The sequence below is a fragment of the Artibeus jamaicensis genome, unplaced genomic scaffold, assembly GCF_021234435.1.
Source record: "Artibeus jamaicensis isolate MK-2021 breed Jamaican fruit bat unplaced genomic scaffold, CSHL_Jam_final contig_3197, whole genome shotgun sequence".
In the NCBI taxonomy this organism is placed as follows: Eukaryota; Metazoa; Chordata; class Mammalia; order Chiroptera; family Phyllostomidae; genus Artibeus; species Artibeus jamaicensis.
Window position 1 is genome coordinate 356569 of NW_026521752.1, and position 13851 is coordinate 370419.

The following is a 13851-nucleotide window of genomic DNA, read 5'->3' on the forward strand; positions in this document are numbered from 1 at the left end:
AAATAAATGAGGCCCTAACCTGGGATGTAAACTATATAGAAGGAGGTAAATGTAGGAGAAGAAGCGATAGGCCATGGATTGGATTAAAGGTTCCATGATTGCAAAGGAGAGAGGGAATAAAAATGACCTCCTATCTGTAATTACCACTACAACTTGACTCTTGCACAAGAAGAATAAGGACAGTATGGTTGCAGATCAGTCCTATGCACCTACTCCTGGAGAGCTGGCTTTGGTAAGGCCGCAAGGTGGCAGGAATTGTTTAACTCTCATGTGTAGAACCCTGTGCTGAGCAGTGTCAAGGAGATATATGACTTCCCCTCCCTCAGAGAGTTTATGATCTCTCTGAGGGTGTTGGAGACAATATCCTTGATACAGGGCTATGCTGACTAGCATTATGCATGGTGACAGGAGTCAGATAATCATGGCAGCTCTATGTGCATGCTGCTGAAGCACTGTGCTAAACTCCTGTATGAGGTAGCTATTTATGTTGCTTCTCACTGAAGAGGAAGTTGACAGAGTGGTATTGTGGCTTGCTTCTTATTCCATCACTTATTCTGAGTGATACTCACAATGTTGAGTTGAACTTTTTAAAGTTACCATTTTGCAGGTCAAAAATGATCAGGCACCAGGAATTTCATATGGTTCATCCAAGCATTTGCCACTATATTTTTCTGCCATTTGAATCTTTTTTTTCTGGGTCCTCATGTCATGTGAGGGGCAAGAGAGCTATGTGGGGTCTTTCTTTTTTAAAAAGACATTTTATTGAGTATGCTCTACCTGGTACCCCTATTCCCTCCAGCAATCCCCCATCACTTTAGTTCATATCCATGAGTCATGCATATAAGTTTTTTGGCTTCTCCATTTCCTATACTGTTCTTGACATCCCCCTGTCTATTTTGTACCTACCATTATGCTTCTTAATCCCTGCACCTTTGCCCCTATTCTTTCTCTTTCCCCTCCCAACTGATAACACTTCAAATGATCTCCATACCTATGATTCTGTTCCTGTTCTGCTTGTTTGTTTAGTTTGTTGTTTATATTCAATTGTTAATAATTGGGAATTTATTGCCATTTTAATGTTCATAGTTATGATCTTCTTTTCCTTTAACATTTCATATAATAAGGGCTTGATGATGATGAACTCCTTTAGTTTTATCTTGTCTGGGAAGCATTTTATCTGCCATTCAATTCTAAATTATAGCTTTGCTGGATAGAGTAATCTAGGCTGTAGGCCCTTGCTTTTTCATCACTTTGAATACTTCTTGCCAGCTCTGTCTTGCCTGCTAAGTTTCTTTCGAGAAATCAGCTGACAGTCTTATGGGAATTCCTTTGTAGGTAACTCTCCACTTTTCTCTTGCTGTTTTTAATATACTCTCTTTATCTTTAACCTTTGGCATTTTAATTATGATGTGTCTTGGTGTCGTCCTCTTTGGGTCCAACTTGTTTGGGACTGTCTGTGCTTCCTGAGCTTATATGTTTTCACCAAATTAGGGAAGTTTTGTTTCATTATTTTTTCAAACAAGTTTTCAATTTCTTGCTCTTTTTCTCCTTTGGATTTGGATGTTGGTACGTTTGAAGATGTCCTAGAGGCTCCTTACCCTATGCTCATTTTTAAAAAGAATTCTTTTTCTTCTTGCTGTTTTTATTGAATGCTTTTATCTTTCTTATGTTCCAAATTGTCGATTTGATTCTTGGCTTTATCTTCTCCACTGTTCGTTCCCTGTAGATTTTTTCTCTTTTTTACTTAATGTAACCTTCATTTTTCTGCCTGGGTCTTTTTTTTTTTTCTCCCCCATGCAGTATCAATTGAGTTTTTGGAGCATCCTGATAACCAGTGTTTTGAACTCTGCATCTAATATATTGCTTATCTCCATTTCATTTTGTTGGGGGTTTTTTTGGAGTTTTGTTCTGTTCTTTCATTTGGGCCATATTTCTTTGTCTCCTCATTTTGGCAGCCTTCCTGTCTTTGTTTCTGTGTATCAGGTAGAGCTGCTTTGACTCCTTGTCTTAGTAGCTTGGCCTATTGTAGAAGAGTGCACCTGTAAGTTGTATGGTGTGCAGCCGTAGGTAATTGCCAGGGTTGGGCAACATGTGTCACTTCTCTGTGGCTTTGTGTGGGGGAGGGCTCAGAGAGGGGACTATACCACTGTCTGGCCTCAGGAATTTTGTCTGGGAGGAAGCCATCTCTTGGCACTTGCCCTGATGCCAGTCACTTCATTTTCTTCCTCTATGCCACTGGTGGCCTTCTAGCTATCACCCTGGTGCTGAATCCCAGAGGGAGTGGGTCTGCATAAGTCTTAAGTCCATTGTGAGCTCTTTAAGAGGAGTCTTCTATGAGTCCTGCAGTTTATTCCATTGCCCCAACCCCCAGTTTTTTACAGCCAGAAGTTATGGGGACTTAACTTCCTAGGGCTGGAAGCCAAGGCTGGGTAGTCTGGTTTGGGTCTGTGATCCCTTACTCCTGAGGTATCTCTCTTGATTTTATCCACTAAACATGGATGTAGGACTGACCACTCTCTGTCTCTGTGCCTCTCTGCACCTCTCCCTCTCTCCATGACTCTCCATGCATCTCTGTGTCTTGGTGCCCCCCACCCATCAGGATGAATGTAGCTTCTTTAAATACTTGTTTGTTAGACTTCCATACAGCTGAATTTTCTGACATTTCTGGGTGTTATTGGTTTTGTAGTCTTGTCATTTTTTTTCTGTAGTTGTGTGAGGAGGCAAGGTATGTTTACCTATGACTCCATCTTGATGAGAAGTCTGGGGTCTCTTTTATAAGGGTACCAATCCCATTCATGAGGGCTTCATCCTCATGACTTAGTCACCTTCCAAAGGCCCCTCCTTGTGATACCATACCACTGACAATTAGATTTCAACATATGAACTGTAGGGGGACACAAACTTTCAGTTTACAGTAATTCCCAAAAGGAATTAGGTTAAATTACGTAAACTGATTGTGTCAAGGAGTAGGAACCTTTTAAAATCTCACTTTTTAAAGCCTCTTAATTGATATCATCATTTGGCTCTCCAGAAAGCTTATAGCCACCTTGATTAATTTTAGCCTTTTAAAAAAGATTTTGTTTATTTATTTTTAGAGATAAGGGAAGGGAAGGAGAAAGAGAAGGAGAGAGATATCAATGTGTAGTTGCCTCTCATGAGCCCCCCACTGGGGACCTGGCCTACAACCCAGGTATAGGCCCTGACTGGGAATAGAACCAGCAACCTTTAGTTTGCAGGCCCACGCTCAATCCACCAAGCTACACCAGGCAGGGCTAACTTTAGCTTTGATAGCAGAACCAACCCTTTGCTGGTTCTGGTTTGCTAATGAGTGACAAATGAGTTTAAAGATAAAAGGTCAGAAAAGGCTCAGGGGTCAGGTGGATCTTGAACTAAACTTGAAGGACCCATAAGGTTCAAATAAACTGAGATGAAAAACTTCCATCAGAAGCACAGAAGAAACAAAGATACAGTTTTATTGAATGAATACAATGAATACCTATTGTAGAGACAATCATAACTAATTTTCTTTGGGTGGATAGTTGCTTATAAATTGAGGAATGGAATATCAACTGAGACTGAACTTAATCAGGTAGGTAATGGGGAGTTGTTGACAGTTTACACCAGGGGAAGATATGAATAAAACATAATTTTGATTATTATAGAAGACTTTGGGAAACCAGACACATTTTTTTCCTTTCTTTTTTTTTATTGATTATGCCATTACAGTTGTTCTGTTCCCCCGCTTCATTCCCCTCCACCCTACCCCCGTCCCCACCATTATCCCCCCTTTAGTTTATGACCATGTCTCAAGTTCTTTAGATTCTAGATTTCCCATAGTATTCTTGCCCCCCCATCTATTTTCTATCTACTGTCTATGCTACTTATTTTCTGTACCTTCCCCCCCCTTTTCCTCCTCCTACTCCCCTGTTGCTAACCCTCCTTGAGATCTTCATTTCTATGTTTCCACTCCTGATCTAGCTGTCCTTTTAGTTTGCTTTTGTTTTAGGTGTGGTTGTTAATAACTGTGAGTTTGCTGTCCTTTCACTGTTCATGTTTTTTTTAACTTCTTTTTCTTAGATAAGTCCCTTTAACATTTCATATAATAAGGGCTTGGTGATGATGAACTCCTTGAATTTGATCTTATCTGAGAAGCACTTTATCTGTCCTTCCATTCTAAATGCAGGCTTTGCTGGATAGAGCAATCTTGGTTGTAGGTCTTTGGATTTCATGACTTGGAATACCTCTTTCTAGCCCCTTCTTGCCTGGAAGGTCTCTTCTGAGAAATCAGCTGACAGTCTGATGGGAACTCCTTTGTAGGTGACTGTCTCCTTATCTCTTGCTGCTTCTAGGATTCTCTCCTTCATTTTAATCTTGACTGATATAATTATGATGTGCCTTGGTGTGTTTCTTCTTGGGTCCAACTTTTTTGGGACTCTCTGAGCTTCCTGGATTTCCTGGAAGTCTATTTCCTTTGCTAGATTGGGGAAATTCTCCTTTATTATTTGTTCAAATAAGTTTTCCACTGGTGGCTGTTCCTTTCCCCCTTCTGGTACCCCTATAATTCGGATGTTGGAGTGTTTAAAGATGTCCTGGAGGTTCCTAAGACTCTCCTCACTCTTTTCCATTTGGCCATTATTTGCTTTCTTCTGGTCCACTCCATTGATTTGAGTCCCAGTTTCCTTTTCATTGCTATTGGTTTCCTGTGCAATTCCATTCATTTCAATTAGTTTCGCTTTCATATGTTTGTCTAATTTGTGGCTATAATCAACCAGTTCTGTGAGGATCCTGATTACCAGTGTTTTAAACTGTGCATCTGAGAGTTTTGCTATTTCTTCATCACTTAGATTTATAGGCTCTGGGGCTGTGAGATCTTCTTGAGCCATTTTTGGTCTGTTCGCACCCGTTAAGTATGAGGAGCAGAGCCTTGGACTCCCAGGTCGCTGGGTTGTGATGCTATATGTGGGGGCATGGTCAGAGCAGGGAAATGGCGACCCCCTCTGCTGTTTCTTGCCACTGGGTGAGGAGCAGAGCCTTAGGTGGTACACCAGGGCGGGGCCACTCAGGTTGCTGGGTTGTGATGCTGTATGTGGAGGCGGGGTCAGAGCAGGGAAATGGCGGCACCCTCTGCTGCTGCTAGCTGCTGGGACCTGCTGGGTCCCCTCTAATCGCCCACTCCCTGGCTTGTCTATCTGCACAGGAATGCGCAACCACAGTCAAATCTTGGCCTGCTCTTTCACTGGTTCCCCGCAGTCACTTGCTGGGTCGCTCACTAGGTCCAACCCTGCACCTGAGTTCCCCATGCCTGAGTCCATCTGACCGAATTTTTCTGTGCAACCCTGCTCTACCAGCTGCTGGTTTCGCCCCTCTTACCAGTCAAGCTGAAGAATTTGTTGTTATCAGACTTCCAAAAAGTTCAATTTTCTGTGTTCTGGCCATGTTTTCTGTTGCTAATATTTAATTGTCTCTAAACTTGGTTGTATGAGAAGGCACAGCGTCTCCACCTATGCCTCCATCTTGGCGGAAGTCTCCCAGACACATTTTTAATAAAGACAGAATATTTTTTTAAACGATCATCTGTTTTAAAAATTATACATCATGTAAATGTCCTAGGAATGATTTGCTTGCTATTGTGCTTAGCATATGACAGTGGTCTTACTTGTCATGCCACAAATGGCCCATCTGCCACGTCTGGGTGGTCCAGGCTCTGAGATTAGGTGTGCTTAAAGACAATAGTGGCTGGATCCAAAATGGTGGTAAGAAGCTATGTCACATGGAGGAAATTTCAGTGTTCATGAAGTGAAGGTCAGTTATCAATGGGACATAGATGTCTAGACATCAGGCTGTCAGAGACATCTGGGAAGGAAAGGTTGGTGAGAGCTGCAGGAAGGACTGTCTTTCCCCTACAGCCATTCTGACTCTTGCTTTAGTTGGTACACATGTGTTTACAACAGATCCTGATGAGAAGTGTCTTTGCCCCAAGCATTTCCTGCAAAAAAAAAAAGTCATCTCTTTTGACAGCATTTTTTGCGGAAATATATATTGACAATTTTGGTTTCCAGTGTGGAAGATAAGTGAAATGTAATTGCTTCTGTTTATATCATTATATTTTCTCCATTTTTTAAAGATAAACCAGAAATTGTCAATCAGTATAAAATGGTGACAGATATTTCAGGCATTCTTCGATTAGCAGACCATAATGTATTTTATATTAAATAAAAGGCCTTTGAATACATGTACACTTACTTTTTTCCCTTTTCTTTTTCCTTTTATTAATGGCACTTAAAAAAGTTGTTGTTCAAGTACAGTTGTCTCCATTTCCCCCCCACCTCTACTCCCACCCCACCCATCCCCACTTCCACCCTCAATCCTACCCCGCTTTTGCTTTGTCCATGTGTCCTTTATTCACTGACATGTACACTCTTAAATCTGTATATATCTCACCATACCTCACATAGCACAGTGCTTATTTGTGAAAAATTAAGACTCAGACTCAAAATTCACTATGAAGATTGGCTGCAAGGAAGAATGAGGGGGCCCCCACAGGAGACAGTGATTTTTCTTGAGATACATTGTCAGAAGGTCATATATCATGGTAAAATATTATAGCCATTTGAAATAATTGATGGCATTAACTTAGGATAACTACCAAAAAATGGTTTTGTGAAAGTATAGCTGTTATATTTTTGAAAAGGATGATGTTATTTAGCCAGGGTAAACAGGGCTTTACCAATTTGCTAGGGCTTTAACCTTTCAACAGCTTTAACCTCAACAGCTTCATGACATTTACGTTTGTCTATTATGGGCAAGACAGTCATGGATGTGTGACTGGGCTTAGAAGAGTCTAGTGCTTAGTTTGATGTTCTTCTATCTCCATCTTGAAATTTCAAATAAACTTGGAACAAAAGGCTCCTCACTTTGATTTTACAGTGGGTGATACAAATTATGTAACTGGTCCTGATTTTCAGATAAGCAAACCAGAACCGGCAAAGGATTGGTTCTGCTATCAAGGCTAAAGTTAGCCCTAGCTGGTGTAGCTCAGTGGATTGAGTGCGGGCCTGCTGGTTCAATTCCCAGTCAGGGCACACGCCTGGGTTGTGGGCCAGGTCCCCAGATAAAAGCTGATTTCACCTTCATTTACCGTATATTATGGGCTAAAATTTTATTTTCCCAGGATCAAGCTATGGACTAGGTGAGGGGTGAGGGCTACTGTGAGCCAGTGGAGCTTCTAGTCAACTTTTCTTATTTCCTTAAGAGGCCAGACTGAATACAGTAGGAAAAGGAGGAGAGCACAGAATTTAGAAGCAGGCTGGGGTTACTGACAGCTCAAGTTTCTCCACTAACATCAACAGCAGCTGCTAACTCCCCTTGCTATGCCCACTAACTACCAACCACATCAAGCCCAGAATCTTCTAGGCTCTGGCTAAATGCTTCATGTGAATTATTTCCTCTTTTTTAATCCTCTCAACATCCTGCAAAATGAGTATTATTTTTATAATGAAGAATCTAAAGTTTCCAATAATGAAGTTGCCCACAATTGCAGAGCTAGTAGTGGTCTTTTCTTGTTAACTGTCCTTTCTACTTGAGAAGTGACCAACTATGACCAACTATCCTTGTCTGTTATTAAAACTAAACTTGAACCTTTATTGGTGTAGCTCAGTGGATTGAGTGCTGGCCTATGACCCAAAGCATCACTGGTTTGATTCCCAATCAGGGCACAAGCCTGGGTTGCAGGCAAGGCCCCCAGTAGGGGGTGCGTGAGAGGCAACCACACATTGATATTTCTCTTCCTTTCTCTAAAAATAAATAAACAAAATCTTTTAAAAAAGACAAAACTGAACTTGAATCATTTAATAGTCTACTAAAAAAACTCATGCTTACATAGTTTGTGTGTTTTCTATCTTTTTACTTTCATATAATTGTGGATAGTGTTGTTATTTAGGAAGTTTTGGATATAAATGTCTCCTTTTTCTCCATGGGTGATATCTGGACCGTATGCTAATACTGAAAGTTTTTTTCTTAGAAGAAATAGGTATACCTCCTTTTCTCAGAAAACTGTGTCACTAAACAGTGTTATATATATTTAAACCTCAGTCAAAATGACATTTTGTTCCTTGGTTATTTCTGTTGTTATTGTTTTCTTGGCTGTTATGCGTGATTGCATTCTGCCATAATTTTAAAAGAGTATCCATGTTTTCTATTTTAATTTTGTGTCAAAATCAGATTTTTCAAAAATTTGAATTGAATGAATTCTATTCTGGACTAATCCCAATTATGTCTCCTGCAGGAAAGCATCTCTAGCAGCTGATGTGCCCAGGCTTGGATATAGTTCCTCATCCAATCACAAGTACATTCCTCGAAGGGCAGTGCTCTATGTTCCTGGAAATGATGAAAAGAAAATAAAGAAGATTCCATCCCTGAACGTAGATTGTGCAGTGCTCGACTGTGAGGATGGTGTGGCTATGAACAAAAAGGTAATGAGATAATTTTTTCTTAGGATGGGAAAAAAAAGGTATTGAAATTTGGTGCTCTCCTGGTAGCATTTGCTCATTATTTAGAAAGATTCTACTGTTCTTCCCTTTTGCTGGTTATTAATCTATCCTTTTAAAATATTTATTGATTTTTAAAACATATTTTATTAATTATTAATAAGTATATGCTATTACACTTGTCCCATTTTTTTTCTCCTCTGCCCTGTAGCCTCCCTCCTACAATCATTCCCCCACCTTAATTCATATCCATGGCTCATACATTTAAGTTCTTTTGCATCTGCATTTCCCATACTATTCTTTACCTCCCCCTGTCTATTATGTATACACCATTTATGCTTCTTATTCCCTGTGCCTTTCCCTTCATTCTTCCTCCTCTGCCTCCCCACCAATAACCCTCCATGTGACATTCATTTCTGTGATTCTCTTCCTGTTCTAGTTATTTGCTAAGTTTTTATTTTTGTTTTAGGTTCAGTTGTTGATAGTTGTGAGTTTGTTGTCATTTTACTGTTTATAGTTTTCATCTTCTTTTTGTTAGATGAGTCCCTTTAACATTTCATATAATAAGGGCTTGGTGATAATGAACTCCTTGAACTTGACCTTATCTGGGAAGCACTTTATCTGCCCTTGTATTCTAAATGAAAGTTTTGCTGGATAGAGTAATTTTGGATGTAGGTCCTTGCCTTTCATGACTTGGAATACTTCTTCCCAGCCCCTTCTTGTCTGCAATGTTTCTTTTGAGAAGTCAGCTGATAGCCTTATGAAAACTCCTTTGTATGTAACTGTCTCCTTTTCTCTTGCTGCTTTTAAGATTTTCTCCTTATCTTTCATGTTGGGTAATGTAATTACGATGTGCCTTGGTGTGTTCCTTCTTGGGTCCAACTTCTTTGGGATTCTCTGAGCTTTCTGGATTTCCTGAAAGTGTATTTCCTTTGCCAGACTGGGGAAGTTTTTCTTCATTATTTGTTGAAATAAGTTTTCAGTTTCTTGCTCTTGTTCTTCTCCTTCTGGCACCCCTATGATTCAGATGTTGGAATGCTTAAAGTTATCCCAGAGGTTCCAAAGCCTCTCTTCACTTTTTTTTACCTTTTGCATTTTTAATCATTTTATAAAATTAATGTTTGAATGCAGTGGTCTCCATTTTCTCGCTACCACTCTCCCCCACTCCACCAACCCCCACCTCCTGTCCTCAATTCTATCCCCTTTGGCTTTGTCCATGGGGCATTTATACACATTCTTTGACAACCCTTTCCCTTATTTCCCCCATTATTTTCCTCCCCATTCCCTCTGGTTACTGATAGTCTCCTCATTTTTTTGAATTCTTGTTTCTTTATTCTGTTCTGGTTGAATGTTTATTTCTTCTTTCTGTTCCAAACCATCGATTTGAGTCTTGTTTTCCTTCCCTTCACTGTTGGTTCCCTGTACATTTCCCTTCATTTCACTTTTCATAGTCTTCACTTTTTCCTTTATTTTGTGACCATACTCAACCATTTCTGTGAGCATCCTGATTACCAGTATTTTGAACTCTGCATCTGCTATGTTGGTTATCTCTTCATCACTTAGTTGTATTTTTTCTGGAGTTTTGATCTGTTCTTTTATTTGGGCCATATTTTTTTGTCTTGGCATGACTTTTATGTAATAAGGGGTAGAGCCTTAGGTGTTCACCAGGACAGGGCAACTGACATTTCTGGGTTGTGGTGCTGTATGTGGGGTAGGGTCTGAGAGAGAACAGTGCTGCTTGCTCAGCTCTCCTCCAGCTTTCAGTCACTTCTTCCACTGCCTACAAGCAAATTTGGCCCTTCTGGTACTGATTTCTGGGTGGGTGCATGGGTGGGTGGGTTTGTGTGTGTTCTTGGATGCTGTGGGTATTTCCAACAAACTCTCCTATGAGGCTGGGTGTTTCTCCTGCTGCCTCAACCTCCACAGATTTTTTCCGTCAGAGTTTTTGAGGCTTTATTTCTCCCCACTGGAATCCTGGATTGTGCAGTCTGTCTTGTTCCCCAGTTGTCCCTCCTGGCTTATCCACATTCAAATGTGGGAACATCTGCTCCACCAATGGCCACCTTGGCTGCCCCAGTCCTCCAGCCTTCGCCTTGCCTCTAGTCCTTTTCACCCTGGCCTCCTGTCTCCACCCCTCCTACCAGTTTGGATGAATTTTCTTCTTTAAGTCCTTTGTTGTAAAACTTCTGTATAGTTTGATTTTCTGTCAGTTCTAATTATTTTTTGTTTTTAAATTTGTTGTTATCCTTCTTTTGGTTGTGCGAGGAAGCAAAGTGTATCTACCTACATCTCCATCTTGGCCGGAAGTTCTCTGATTATTTATTTTTTTGGAGAGGGGAAGGGGGGAAAAGGAGAGAAAGAGAAACATCAATGTATGAGAGACATCAACCAGTTGCCTCTCTTGTACTTCCAACTGGGAACCTAGCTCAAAATCCAGGCATATGTCCTGACTGGGAATCAAACCAGTGACCCTTTGGTTCGCAGGCTGACACTCAATCCACTGAGCCACACCAGCCAGGTGATTACTAATCTGTTCTTGACTCAGCCCTTGTATGGTTTCTCAATGTGCATGTCTTTTCTCCAAGAGAAAGGAAGAATCTAACAAAATGTATTTAAAATCATGACCTCCAGCATATGCGACTATGTGTATAAATAAGTAGTCACAATCTATTTTGCCCATGATATTTGCTAGTTAGGATAAATGACTTAATCCTAGAAATGTAGTGTAAAATTTTCAGGCCAGTTAGAAACAATTAGGAATTTATTTTTTCTTTTTACCACTAAGTATATCAAGTAGTGGCCTTAACTCTACTGAGACAAGTGCCAAGAAAGTAAAAGATAGTTTTCTATGGATAAGTTATCATTTTTCCCAGTTAATTAAAGGGAAACTGAGCACAGACCCTTAAGGATACAGCCTTTGCCTCATTTTCTCATGGCCTAACCAATAAAATGAGTCTTAGAAAATATCCAATTTTAAACAAGTACACAAGATTCTTAGCATAGTGGGTGCTTTTGATTCATTGTGGTCTGCTTACCTTTATTTTCCAGGTTTTTATAATGAACGTAATTTTTTTCAATAATTAGGTAAAATATGTAAATCATTATAACAATAACTAATGTATGCATGGGACCTTTTTAGTTAAAAAAATGTTTTCACTTGACCATTATCTATGCAATCCCTAGACAGTGAGGTTGGGCTGGAAACAGATTATGGGGCAGGAGGACAGAGGGATCATCTTAATTTATGCTTATTTTATAGTTTCTTATCCTAGGTGAATGTTGTGGGCATATGATACAACTCTTTTAATTAATTTTTTTCTTGGAGATTCTAGCAAACAAATGCTTGCTTTAATTTTTAAAGTTAATTTCTAGCATCTTCCTAATAATCAAACAAAGGATTTGTAAGTATTTGGAAAAATATTAGAATGAACATGTGGAATCCAAAGTGTTTATTCAAGGTCTTTGGCATGTTTTAAGGAAAATACGATTAATCTTTCTCTAAGAGATTAAGATAAATCAGCCTTTTCTTGAAGGCTATAATGTGATTCTAGTAGGCTTGCTTCCAAAGCTCATACTGTGTACTCTAAGAGTAAATGCTAAGTTGTGATTCCAGTTTTCTGTGACCCAAGGCAATTCTCTTTCCTTCTTTGCCTCAATTTCTTTTCCATAGTGTGGGATGACAAAAATCTTCTTTCGTCAGGGACAAGGATTATTAGGAGGAAAAAATTTGATTAAATAATGTGAGTATCTTGATTTCCTATAGGAAATAGAGCAGATAAATCCTGTAATAATCATGTTGAGAGGGGAATTTATTTTAACATATAACACAGTGAGCCATTAAGTGCCCTGATAAACTTCTAATTATATTTCTTTACAAATCTTGAGGCTCTCTTCACATACTCAGGTGAGTATGTTTCCTGCCATTCTCATGAGTTAGAAATATGGTCTATTATTGCTTTATATTTCTTCCTATTCATCTATGTCCCTCAGCTCTTTCTTGTACTCAGAGCCACTACTTAGGAGGAACCTAAGGAGGGGAAGGGGAGAGAAGAGTTTATGATGGGCAATGTGTCTACCATCTTGGCATCTATGTCTTCATCAGGACACTCCCGTTCTACAACCTAATACAGTTATACTTTGCATTAATTGCTAGATACACTATTTTATGCACACTGAGTACTTTTTAATTTTTAATTTATTAATTTTTAGAGAGAGGGGAAGAGAGGGAGAAAGAGCAGGAGAGAAACATGGATCAGCTGCCTCCCACATGTCCCCACCTGGGGATCTGGCCTGCAATCAGAATATGCCCTAACAGGGAATCAAACCAGCAGCCTCTTGGTTTAAAGGATGGTGTTCAATCCACTCAGCCACACCAGTGAGAGCATGAGCTTTTAGTTGAACTAAATTTCCCTTTCTTATCCACATAAAGGTATGGCAAGCCAGGCTAGTACTTGGTAAAAAAAAATGTTTTTCTTAAAATCTTTATTCAGGGTTTAATTTTATCTCATATATCTCATTTCATAGCCCTGCCCTGTCAAGAAATTTTTGGATTTTGATTTCATCATCCAGCATCTATATTATCTCAGCATTTGACAAGCATACCATATGAAAATTTAACAAGTTTCTGATGGAAGTGTTAAAGAAATTGGAGTCAGGTGCTGCACAAGTATGCCACTAGAAACTTCTGTTCCCATTTATTTAACAAGCATTTATGTAGTGATGACTAAATGCCAAGCACTATTCTAAGCACATTAGTTTGCATAACAATCCAGTGAGGTGCAATTATACTCCTTCTACTGGTGAGGAAAGTAAGGCATGGAGAGGTCAAGTTCATGAATCAATACTGTGAATATAGTTATTCAGTCACACAGCTCTCCTAAAATTCAATCTTTTCACAAGGATAAGAGATTTTTTCCTAGTGCCATTTCAAAATGAGTATACCTTCCTTATCTACCTGTCTAGGAATGCCTTCTCCCCTGACACCTCTACCTTGCCAGAAAAGTGATGAGACTTGGGTTGATGAGACTTGATCTTGAAAAACCCATGTCAGTACCTAGTTGTTACTGCCCTCTTTTTGAAATGTGGAGACACAAAAATGGTAATAAGATACAATTTACTGAGAGTTTTCTATGTAAGCAGTGCTATATTAAATGCTTTATATATCTTATTTCATTGAATCTTTATAGCAAAATTTTGAAATATGCCCAAGGTCACAGTGCCATTAAACAGCAGAACCAATATTTGTATCTTTTGCCAGTAATCAACCTTAGCTTCATCTGTCAGCATAATCCATAATTAATCTTTTTCTCCTTTCTTGGATAGCTAGTGCCTTGACTTTTCTTTCTCTTTTGTTACCATTGTGTAC

General features: G+C 39.5%; 1 protein-coding gene across 5 annotated transcripts in view; it reads left to right on the forward strand.

Moving 5' to 3' along the window:
• Window positions 1-13851, forward strand: part of CLYBL (citramalyl-CoA lyase) — a 322476-nt gene that overhangs the window by 182631 nt on the left and 125994 nt on the right. For all 5 annotated transcript variants that reach the window (XM_053663520.1, XM_053663521.1, XM_053663518.1 and 2 more), the window contains one exon: window positions 8285-8471. In XM_053663520.1, coding sequence (XP_053519495.1) covers window positions 8285-8471 — 187 coding nt within the window. The remainder of the gene's footprint in view (window positions 1-8284; window positions 8472-13851) is intronic.